The sequence below is a fragment of the Felis catus genome, chromosome D4 (assembly GCF_018350175.1).
Source record: "Felis catus isolate Fca126 chromosome D4, F.catus_Fca126_mat1.0, whole genome shotgun sequence".
NCBI lineage: Eukaryota > Metazoa > Chordata > Mammalia > Carnivora > Felidae > Felis > Felis catus.
Genome location: NC_058380.1, coordinates 55,965,089 through 55,977,384, shown reverse-complemented (window position 1 = coordinate 55,977,384; position 12,296 = coordinate 55,965,089). Strand labels below are relative to the sequence as shown.

The 12,296-nt window shown below is 45.4% G+C and overlaps 1 protein-coding gene across 4 annotated transcripts in view; it reads left to right on the top strand.

The window, feature by feature from the left end:
* Positions 1-1,245: 1,245 nt before the first annotated feature.
* DCAF12 (DDB1 and CUL4 associated factor 12) overlaps positions 1,246-12,296 on the top strand; it is a 39,646-nt gene continuing 28,595 nt past the window's right edge. Inside the window, exons 1-2 of one of the 4 annotated variants that reach the window (XM_045042802.1) lie at positions 1,246-1,268; positions 3,643-3,897. In XM_045042802.1, coding sequence (XP_044898737.1) covers positions 1,263-1,268; positions 3,643-3,897 — 261 coding nt within the window. In that variant the 5' untranslated portion in view covers positions 1,246-1,262. The other 3 variants (XM_045042801.1, XM_003995562.5, XM_019816092.2) reach the window with 3 other exon arrangements.

The following is a 12,296-nucleotide window of genomic DNA, read 5'->3' as shown; positions in this document are numbered from 1 at the left end:
ACAGAAGCTCCTGTGTTCAGGACTCTTGCAGACCTCACTCCCTGTCCATCTTCATTTAGCCCTTCATTTGTTTCTTTTATAATACCCTTTATAATAAGCTGGCAATATATTTATTTTCCTGAGTTCCATGAGGTATTATAAATTATGAACCCTGATTAGGAGGTCACAGGAACCCCCAATTTATCTATCAATTGGCATTTGAACTATTTTCATCGATTGACATTTGAACTATTTTCCATTTATGGCTGTTATGAATAAAACTGAGTACTCTCATGCCTTTTGGTGGACGTAAACACTCATTTCTGTTGATACAACCAGAAGTAGTTCTGGATCATAAGGTACACATACTTAGCCATAGTAGGTACTACCATAGATTTTTTCCAAATTGTACCAATTTATGTGCCCACTAGCAATGTATGAGAGTTCCAGTTATTCTACCTCACCAATCATTGGTATCATCAGTCTTTATTTTTTAAATTTATTTATTTTGGGAGAGACAGCACAAGCAGGGGAGGGGCAGAGGGAGAGGGGGACAGAGGATCTGAAACAGGCTCTGTGGTGACAGCAGCAAGCCACCCACATGCCCCGTTGTCGTCAGTCTTTTAAAAGCAACTGTGGACTTTTAAACTTCAAGGTGAATCTTTATTCCACAGAAATTGTGAGCTCTGCTGGGAGGTACATTTGGCGATAGTTCCTGGGATGTCAAAATGAAGTGCACCAACTCTGAGGATGAGCCCACAGCCTTTGACATGGGCAGAGGATACCAGGAACCAAGTGCAGCCCAGCATGAGCCTAGATTCTCAAAGGAATTCCAGACTCTTGTCCAGTGGGCTCCTGGGTCACCAAGGGCATTGTGAGGCAAGACAGAACTGCAGCAAGAGGCTCAAAAAGAAAGCTCTACCACTTCTGACCCATTCACCCTGTTCATGTCTCTGAAGGGATAGGCCTGACCAAGTAAGATGGGGCTGCCTTTCCCAAGGTGGCACTAGAGATTAGTGGCAGTGCCCACTTGGGATGGCAGAGGACTCTGTCTCAATCTGGTCTGTTTCGGATTGGAAAACAAATCTAAATCTTGTAGGCAGAACCTTAGATGGGTCAACAGAGCTCCCTGGAGGTATGAAGCCTGAAGCGACCAGCAGGTAACTGGGCACTACAGCCCGAAGCCAGTCAACCCCAAGCAAGAGTATCCTGCTTCCTCAAAGGGTTTCTTTACCTGAGGAAAAGCGGAACCAGCACTCAAATTCCTACAGCATCTTCTGAAAATGGAGGCAAGGGTGATCCTGAAGAAGCCCCCTTCTCTAACTGACAAGCAAAACGGCCACTATACTCTGTAGTTCAGAATTTCACCCAATATGCCCTCATTGAGATGCAACCAGGGCCCAGAGGGAGAGGCAGGCAATGGCAGTCCCCTGTTCCTGTCCTCAATTTAGGAGACGTAAGAAACATAAATTAAGGCGTGAGGCCCATTTCATAAAGCACAAAGACCCTGTGGCCCGCAGGTCGTGGGAGTCGAAAGGGAGGCGAGGTCGTAGCTGAGGGAAAGGTGACTGAGGAGCTGTTGCAGCTTGGGCAGGAGAGTCGGGAGAGGTGGACAGCAGGGAATCAGGAGACTGAGAGGAGAACGGAGCCTTAGGACTCCCCAGGGATGGGAAGGCGGGCAGAGGACCAGGGAGCGGCTTGGGGTGGCTGCGCCGGGCAGGGCAGGTACTCTAAAGAAGGAAAGTCTGGGCACGCCGGCCGGACTCCACCTTACGAGGGTGGGGGAAGGAGGTCCTGCCTCCTAGCACAGAGTCCAGCCCTTGGTGCTGGAGCTCCGTTTGTGATAGGTTCGGGGAAAGTGCGGCGCTCAAAAGGAGATAACCAGTGGTGGCTGCCCAGGAAAGACGTGTGCTGGGAGGGATTCCTTCTCCGAGCCGGGTTAGTTGTCTTCACTTCCGGGTGCCTGCGGGTGAGTAGGCGGGGGTCCAAGGTCAGCGGCCAGAACGCAGATTGCTTTGACCCCTGGTCTTCCACTTCCAGCGGCACTCTGACGACCGTTGGAAATGCGCGGGCGGCAGCAAAACGACAGCCGCGAATTTACCACTTGCAGACCCTAAACCCCACCCCTGAAGGCCAGGCGGCGTCTCCGCGGCGACGTGCAGCGAAGTGCGGCTGCGCAAGGGTGACGGAGCGAGGGCGAAGGGGAGGGGGTGTTTTGGTTCCAGCCGCTCGCCGTCCTTTCAGACTTGTTCGTCTGAAAGCTTCTCGTTCCTTCCTTCCCTAACCCCTTCCCTTTCCCTTTCCCTTTCCCGGCCCCGGTCCTCCCTCCCTCCTTTCCCTTCTGCCTGCCTCCCTGGGTCCGGGCCATTTTCCGGGCCAGGCGCTTTAAAGTGCGTGGCCCCGGGGCCCAGTATATGACCCGCCGTCTTGCTAACCCTCGCTACCCCCGCCCCATGTGGCTGCGGGGCCGCTGCGGCGCTGCCCACTATGGCCCGGAAAGCAGTTAGCAGGAAGCGGAAAGCGCCTGCCTCGCCAGGAGCTGGGAGCGACGCTCAGTGCCCGCAGGTGAGGGCTGAGAGGCCAGGACTCGGGTTATATCGCCGAAGCACCCAGAGGGGGATACAGTCCTGAGATAAGGGAACCGGAACCCGGGACCAAGGTTTGTAATCAGAGGTGGGGCAAGAGCGTGGCCCAGCCAGTACGGTAAGGGCTGGGTCCCCAGGAATTCATAGGAGAGTAGAAAGGACAGAGAGATGAGACACTGAAGGGAAACTTGGAAACAGGGTATACTCCTCAGAAGGCCTACAGCCGGGAGTGGGGCTTGAGGGGAAACTAGAATCTTGGCTTTGGAGGAAGGGAAACCGACGTCGAGTGGAATCAGGAACAAAACCTCCCAGAAGGTACGCGGAGGGAGAGTGAAGTCCACCTCCGGGGGGGGGGGGGGGGCTGGGGGGTGGGCAGAGATGATTGCGACCTTTATATGGGAAAGATTCTCCCTCCGGCTACCTCAAGCCCCAACATGGGGTTTTTGGCTCCTGGACCGTTGTAAAAAACAGCACTTCTCAGGTATCATTCCTATACCTCCCTCTTTGAAGGAGAAGACCTTGTTGGACGCGTATTCGGACTCTGATTTCCCGTGCCTCCTACCCCGTTAGTATTTGATTTTTCGAATTCTTCAACCGCCTGGAGCGCGGGACAGGGAGGAAGTCTTTGATAGTGCGTCCCTGGAAGGTGTAGGACCCCAGTCTGGCCCTAGTTGCACTCTCCATGCTCCGCGGGGAGTACAGACTGAGAGAGAGAAGGGGACTGGGTAGAGATGCAGCCCAGGTCGGTATAGTAATTATGTGGCCCCTCATTCCCTTCCCTGTCAAGTATAGCTTTAGGGGATTTGAATCCTTCACTCCTAAAAGGCCTAGTAAACCTTTTGACCTCTTTTCTGCTTCCATTCCCTTGTCTTTCAGCCCTTGTTTCTCATAGGTTTGACTATGAGCAGTATCTTTTCAATGTTGGAAGAATTAAATTGGACTTTTCTGTATTGAGTTACCTATTCTGTTATATGTGAATCCTGCAGGATGAGTTCTTGGTGATTTCTCTGATACAGGAGGATCCCTCCTTCTGAACCAAGGTAGCCAAAGCCCTAATTTCTAATGTTGCTTTACACAGTTTGGCTGGGATCACTCACTTCACAAAAGGAAAAGACTCCCCCCGGTGAAGAGATCCTTAGTGTACTACCTGAAGAACCGAGAAGTCAGGCTTCAGAATGAAACCAACTATTCTCGAGTGTTGCATGGCTATGCAGCACAGCAACTTCCCAGTCTCCTGAGGGAGAGAGAGTTTCATCTTGGAACCCTTAATAAAGTGTTTGCATCTCAGTGGCTGAATCATAGGCAAGTGGTGTGTGGCACCAAATGCAACACGGTAAGTGTCTGGGGTAAGTGAACCTTACCCTATGTCCTGCTCTAGAACCTCTCACTGCTCACTTTCCTCATCAGTTTCTTTTGGGAGGATATTGCCTTACTCTGCTTTCCATTCTCTCCTATCTGTTGATAACTTCCGCCTCTCTTTCTGTCCCTTTTGCCACTTCCTCATTTCTTTCCTGATAAATCTTCAGAGGAGCCTGTTTCTTTAGGCCTCTTGCCATATGTACAGTTGTTCCACTGCTTTTTTTGGCCTCATCTTTTTGTGTTGCTTTTTAAGTCAGAGAATGCAGAGGAAAGATTTAGGAAAAGAATGATGCTCAGGGAGGGCATCATTTGGGATACATAATAGTGGAAACTTAGGTCTTACCTGCTAGACTAAAGGCATATATAAAAATATTTAAGGATGTGTGGGTGGCTCAGTCGGTGTCCAACTTGGGCTCAAGTCATGATCTCATGGTTTGTGGGTTCGAGCCCCACATCGAGCTCTCTGGTGTCAGCGAGAAGCCTGCTTTGGATTCTCTGTTCCCCTTTCTCTGCCTCTGCCCTGCTCATGCACCCACTAAACACACGTTCTCTCTCTCTCTCAAAAATAAATAATATTAAAAAAAATTAACTAGCACTTGGTTCAAGATAAAGCGAGCATTACTTTTTAGGGAGTAGAATCTAAAGATGTATTTCTTTTAAGAAAGGGCAGAGAATGTGTGTTTGGTGGTATATTTCAGGATATAAATGTTTGCTCTTTGTAAAGTAGCCTCCTGAAAAGGATTCAAAAGAGAGAAAAATTATTATATAAGTAGGAAAGTGTTCTTACACAGAATGACTTAGAAAATAGTTATAAGTGAATGAAAGGAAAAATATGTCGGTAATCTATATAATATGCACAATTATAGGCATAGGTAAAATAGGTCAATCCATGATTGGATATTACAATATGATTGGAACAGAAGGACACAAATAGCATGATTTCAGAGGAACGGTAAGAGGCAGGGCCTGGAGGTGGGAAATGATTCCAAAGGAAGCATGAGAAAAGATGGGATGTAGGCCCAGCTGCTCTCTCTGTTTTCACCTCACCCTGAGTGATTAGACAAGTAATAGCATAATGGCTGGGTAAATTTTCCTTAGGCAGAAGCACAGATTGATTGAAAGAGAGAATATCCTTCTAGATCAAGAAAGTGTTAAGTACTAGAAGTGTTTGTTTATAAAGGACATAGGCAAAGATTTAAACAAGAGTTTTAAGGAAGGAAATAATATCTTGGAGGTTGGGGCCAAACTGACATTTCCTCTTCTGTTGAGGGTTGCTGCTTGTCATACAGAAGCCTTTCAAAAGTAAGTAGTGGTGGGGCACCTGGGTGGCTCAGTCACATAAGCATCATACTGTTGATCTCAGCTCAGGTCATGATCTCAGGATTCATGGGATTGAGCCCCAGGTTAGGTTCTGGGTTGACATCATGAAGCCTGCTTGGGAGTCTCTCTCTCCACCCCTCCTCCCCACCCCCCACTTGTGCACACGGGCACGTGCTCTCTCTCTCAAAATAAATAAACTTAAAAAAAAAAAAAAACCTAAGTAGTTGTGGAAAGACAAAACTTCCTTTTCCTAGTTTCTCATGCCACCACTCATGGTTTAAGAGCACTGTCATTGTGACTTGGAGTAGAAAAAGAGTTTCCCCATTTGGAGGAATTCATTCTGCTCTCCATGTACATCATCATACTGTTTTGCCTGGCAAATGTTGCTGAATTCTGAACTAAGTTAATAATAGTCTTTTTCTTGAATTTATTGCCTCTATTTTGAAGGTTTGAATAATGTAAAGTAATAATTTACTTTTTTTTTTTTAATTTTTATTTTTGAGAGAGACACACACAATAGTGCGAGCGGGGGAGGGGAAGAGAGCCCTGAGAGGGAGACACAGAATCTGAAGCAAGCTCCAGGCTCTGAGCTGTCAGCAGAGAGCCTGATGCGGGGCTCAAAGTCACAAACCATGAGATCACGACCTGAGCTGAAGTCACAAGTTTAACTGAGCCACCCAGGAGCCCCTAATCTACTCTTAATACCTACCTCTTTCTGACTTCCTGTGTCCTCATAACCTAAGGTATTTAAATGAGGGCCTATTTTCTTTATATAGTTTATGTTGTTATTTGTTTAGCTTCCAGAACCGAAGCAGGGAACCAGAAACACTGCTCTTAACTTTGTGACATTTGGCAAATGATTCTCTTGTGTGCCTTTGTTTTCCCATCTATAAAATGGGAGTGGTAATATACAGTGCTGAGAATGTGCCTGTGCACATCTTGGGAAACACTTGTTAGCAATATCTTCTTTATGCAAAAATAGTACTGGTCTGGGCAGCTGTGTGGCTCAGTGGGTGAGCACCCAACTCTTGGTTTCTTCTTAGGTTGTGATCCTGGGGTTGTGGGATCCAGCCGTGCATCAGGCTCCATGATGGACATAGAACCTGCTTGGGATTCTCTCTCTCTCTCTCTCTCTCTCTCTCTCTCTCTCTCTCTCTCTCTGTTTTTCCCTACCCCCCTCCCCCACCCCACTTGTGAGTACACCTATCTCTAAAAAATATGTATATATATTTGTGGTGATAATGAATGCAAAGCTTTTTCCAATGCTGTTTGCATTCCTTGGGACTCCACTCAGTTTGAAAGAAAGGAAAATTAAACAATCTTTGGAAAACATGCCAAGATTCGGGGGAAGAAGAGTTTGTGTTGGATTCTCAATAGTAAGTTTTGGTGTATTGAAATTTTGCTATCAGTGAAGCAATTTAAATGTATCAAGTAGGAAAAGTATACCACAACCATTTATATCCTAAAATAACCTATTAATTAATGTGTCTGCTGGTTAGAAGCTGTTTTTATCTTGGGTACTGTTGGTATCATTAGCATTTAACTGAATATACACAAATGCTAAAAAGCCCTATCATTTCCCAGTTAACTAGCTTCGGGCAATAGTATTGAAACTTCTGCTGAGGCATTAGGTCATCCATTATGGAAAAAAACATCAGATATATTCTATGTCTTTCTGTAGCTTGATTCCTGAGGTGGGAGTTCTGCTATGCTATGGGCTAACACTCAAACTAGGGGCACTTAACCCTCAGAATTCTCTGGGCCTATTAAGCATAACTACAAGAATGGTCAACGTATGTCTTAATCATTAATAACATTAGTATGGTCATATATATTTTTAAGTTTACTTATTTATCTCGAGGGGGAGAGAGAGAGTGCACATACTTGTGGGAGGGGCAGAAAGAGAGAGAATCCCAAGCAGGGCCCATGCGGTCAGCTCAGAGCCCAATGAGGAGCTCAGATTCACAAACTGCAAGATCGTGACCTGAGAAGAAATCAAGACTCAGGTGTTCAACCAACTGAGCCACCCAGGTGCCCCAGTATGGTCATATTTTTTCTTTTCTTTCTTTCTTTTTTTTTTTTAATTTATTTATTTTGAGAGAGACAGAGACAGAGCAAGTGGGGGGGGGGGGGGTGGGGAGAGAGAATCCCAAGCAGGCTCCATGCTGTCAGCGCAGAACCCAATGTGGAGCTCTAATCTTGAAACCTCAAGATCATGACCTGAGCTGAAAGCAAAAGCCAGACGTTTAACCGGCTCAGCCACCCAGGTACGCTGGTCTTGTTTTTTCTTTACTTAGAGAAAAAGGGGTAGTATAACCTTAATTGGAACATGGGTCTGGAAATCAGGATGGGTAGGTATATTTTCCTGGTTTAGGATTACAAAGTCAAATTGTGTACAGAGCCAGACACAAAAGCTAATTTAGAGAAGCTTATGAGGCACAAGACAGTAAGAAGTAGCAGGGACTGCAGAGAGCCAGAGAAGGCATTCTTGGCTCTAGCCAGTTTTTGCCATGCAGGAATTTTTTTTGTCGTTAAGTTTATTTATTTTGAGAGAGACAGAAACAACACAAGTGGGGGAGGAGCAAATAGAGAGGGAAAGAGAGAATCCCAAGCAGGCTCCGTGCTACCAGCACAGAGCCCAACATGGGGCTCAAACCCAGGAACTGTGAGATCATGACCAAGCCAAACTAAGAGACTCCCAACCAACTCAGCCACCCAGGATTTTTTAATTGTTTTTTAATGTTTGTTTATTTTTGAGAGAGAGAGAGCATGAGCTGGGAAGGACAGAGAGAGAGGCAGAATCTGAAGCAGGCTCCAGGCTCTGAGCTGCCAACACAGAGCCTGACGTGGGGCTCGAACCCGTGAACCGTGAGATCATGACCTGAGCCAAAGTCAGAAGCTTAACTAACTGAGCCACTCAGGTGCCCCAAGAATTTTTTTTTTTTTTATGTTTATTATTTTTGAGTGAGACGGTGCAAGCAGGGGAGGGGCAGAGGGAGAGGGAGACCCAGGATCCAAAGTGGGCTCTGTGTTGATAGCAGAGAACCTGATGCACAGCTCAAACTCCCGAACGGAACTGTGAGAGCATGACCTGAGCCAGACACTTAACTGAGCCACCCAGGCCCCCTGCCATGCAGGAATTTGAACCTATTGTTAATTTTTCCTTTTAAGGAGAAACTGGAAATCTGGATTTTTATGGGGAAGAGTGTTAACCATTTGTGAAGATTATCCAGAGTCTGGTGTGACAAGAGCTTTAGGTGTCTGAAAGAGAATTATGAGATTAAGGTTGGAAAGGTTCATTAGGATCAAATTATGGAAGCCATGAAGTGTCAAGTTAAGATTTTATTTGTTGGGGAGTGGAGAGGCAAGACCCAAGGATTTGAAACAGGGAGTGACATGGTTGGAGTACTACTTTAAGGGAAAGTAGTTACAGGATGCTAGTGCTATACTATAAATGAGAGGTAATGAAGGCCAAAAGCAGGACAGTGGCAGGGAGAGAGTGAGAAGGAGACAGATAGAATACATCTTAAGAGGGTGAGGGGCGCCTGGGTGGCTCAGTCAGTTGAGTGTCCGACTTCAGCTCGGGTCATGATCTCGCAGTTCATGAGTTCGAGCCTTGCGTTGGGCTCTGTGCTGACAGCTCAGAGCCTGGAGCCTGCTTCAGATTCTGTGTTTCCCTCTCTGCCCCTTCCCCGCTCATGCTCTGTCTCTCTCTGTCTCTCAAAAATGAATAAACGTTAAAAAAAAAATTTTTTTTTTTTTTTAAAAAGAGGGCAAATGGGTGGCTTGATCAGCGGAGCCAGGATTTATTAATTGTTTTTTAATGTTTGTTTATTTAAAAAAAATTTTTTTTTTAATGTTTATTTATTTTTGAGACAGAGAGAGACAGCATGAATGTGGGAGGGTCAGAGAGAGAAAGAGACACAGAATCCGAAACAGGCTCCAGGCTCTGAGCTGTCAGCACAGAGCCTGACTCGGGGCTCGAACTCACGGACCGCGAGATCATGACCTGAGCCGAAGTTGGCTGCTTAACTGACTGAGCCACCCAGGCGCCCCTATGTTTGTTTATTTTTGAGAGAGAGAGAGCGTGAGCTGGGGAAAGACAGAGAGAAAAGCAGAATCTGAAATAGGCTCCAGGCTCTGAGCTGCCAGTCTTGATCTTGGGGTTGTGAATTTGAGCCCCACATTTGGGCATAGAACCTACTTTAAAAAATAAAAGATCTTAATGGTACCATCTGTAGATGGTGACATGCTCAGATATAATCCAGAGGATTAAGTCAAAATTGATACTGATGTCTTGAACCTGGGTAACTAGAAGGATGGCAGGAGAAGTACTGAACAGATTTGAAGAAAAAATGAGTTTAGTTTTATATTTTCACTTAGCTGAAATTTAAAAGAGGGGTAAAGGGGAGTACCTGGGTGGCTCATTTGGTTATATGACTGACTTTGGCTCAGGTCATGATTTCATGGTTCGTGAGTTCGAGTCCCACATCAGGCACTTCTGTCAGTGCAGAGCCTGCTTCGGATTCTTTGTCTGCCTTTCTCTCTCTGCCCCTTCCCGTACTCTCTCTCTCAAAAATAAATAAACATTTAAAAAAAAAAACCAAAACCTTAAAAAAGTAATAAAAGAGGGGTAAAGATTGAAGTTAGTGATTTGGGGAATAGTCATCTATATATAAGGGATTATTGAAATTCGTGCACTACTGGGGCGCCTGGGTGGCTCAGTTGGTTAAGTGTCTGACTTCAGGTCATCATCTCACAGTTTGTGGGTTCAAGCCCCACATCAGGCTCCATGCTGATGGCGCAGAACCTACTTGGGATTCTCTCTCCTTCCCCTCCTCCCTCCCTCCCTCCCTCCCTCCCTCTCCCCCTTCTACACTCGCCCACTCTGTCTCTCAAAATAAATAAACTTAAAAAAAATTTGCATACTACCATGGGAGAGAGGGTAAAGAAGACACTTTTTTTTTTTTTTAATGTCTGTTTATTTTGAGAAAGAGAGTGTGCATGCAAACGGGAGGGGCAGAGAAGGAGAGAGAATCCCAAGTAGGCCCCATGCTCAGGAGTTGGGGCTGCTGAATGAGGGGGCCTTGATCTCACCACTGGGAAATCATGACCTGAGCCAAAAATCAAGAGTCGGATGCTTGACCGACTGAGCCACCCAGGTGCCCCAAAAAGGCACTCTTAACTTCCATAAACCTTGCCGAAAGTTGCGAAAATTTCATTATGTGTGTATTTTCTGGGCATGATGTGGGGAAGGTGGTGTGAAGACAAGGCCATAGTTTTCATGAGATTTTCAAAGGGAGTACTATGAGCCAAAAATGGGTAAGAGCCACTGATATTGAAAGGGTGGCTAAAGATAGAACCTTGGAGAATGTCTACATTTATGGAGCAGGAACTGCTACAAGGAGACCAGGGAGGTCAGAGGAGAACTAGGAGAGTACCAAAAAAATTCAAGAAGGGGGATATTTTGGAGCACCTGGTTGGCTTAGTCAGAAGAGCATGCAAATCTTGATCTTGGGGTCGTGAGTTCAAGCCCCACATTGGGTGCAGAGATTACTTAAATAAAATTTTTTTTTAAAGAAAAAAAGGGGGTATTTTGAGAGGGGATGGTTTGAAGAGGAGGATAGTAATAGAGTGATAATGTATGCAGAGTTTGAGGTATTTAAGACTATCAGGGACTTAGCATAGTAGATAAAATTGCTTATTGTAGTTACAGAGAACCTACACCAAAGGGAACCAAGGAGCCTCTCAGTAAGAGGGTGTTAGAAGGGACTTAGAAGACTGATTTGTGGGAAGGCTTAAGGAAATGGGACTTTTACAGGAAAATTTCCTGTGAAATTATTTTCACCCAGACACCAAGGCCTAGCTGATAGTACCAGGCTCACTCCCTACATATCAGGGCTGCTTTCTTTTTCTCACCATTTCCCAAAGTAATAGTCAAGGGTATACTGCTGACTTCCCAGATCGACTTGGTGGATCATAATGAAGCAGACAAAATGAGTTTAGGCTGCGATTTGCTATCAGATGGGAGGAAGAAGAACTTTGAGGAGCCTAATTTTGGGGATGGGGAGGACTGGTAAGCACCAGGGTTGAGAAAATAGCTGTAATGTTTTCACTGAGTTTACATATGCAGATTCCTGAAATAAAAGCAGAATATGAGATCCAATTTGAGACACAGGAAAACAAAATATGGTGAAGTGTGGGAGTTTTGCTTTGACCAGATCTTTAATTCATGCTCCTTCATTTTACTATTGTATTTCCCCAAAAGGATTATACCCTTTTAGAAGATACTTTTATCTTAATCTTTTACTTTTTTAAAGATTTTATTTTAGGGGCGCCTGGGTGGCGCAGTTGGTTAAGTATCCGACTTCATGAGCCAGGTCACGATCTCGCGGTCCGTGAGTTCGAGCCCCGCGTCAGGCTCTGGGCTGATGGCTCAGAGCCTGGAGCCTGTTTCCCATTCTGTGTCTCCCTCTCTCTCTGCCCCACCCCCGTTCATGCTCTGTCTCTCTCTGTCCCAAAAAATAAATAAAACGTTGAAAAAAAAATTTTTTTTTTAAAGATTTTATTTTAAAGTAATTTTTACACCCAACATGGGGCTCAAACCTACAACTGAATGAGCCAGCCAGTTACCCCTAGAAGGTACTTATAAATGCTTGCAGAATTTCTTGGGCCCAACCAGGTGTACAGCATTCTTATCTGTATCCTCCAGTTTTGTTTCATAGGATAGTAATCTGTAAATTAGCCATTTTTAAAATGACATGGTTATTCTCTGCCTAGTAAGAAATGTTCAGATTTATTCCAGAATTAGTCTTTATGTTATTTTCAGAATATTTGACTATTAGAGGAAGATTTTATTATTTATGTTTTATTATTTGTTTTTTGACAGAGAGAGGCAGAACATGAACAGGGAGGGGCAGAGAGAGAGAGACAGAGACAGAGAATCTGAGGCAGCTCCAGCCTCTGAGCTGTCAGCACAGAGCCTGACATGGGGCTCGAACTCATGAACCCCAAGATCATGACCTGAGCTGAAGTCAGACGCTTAACCCACTG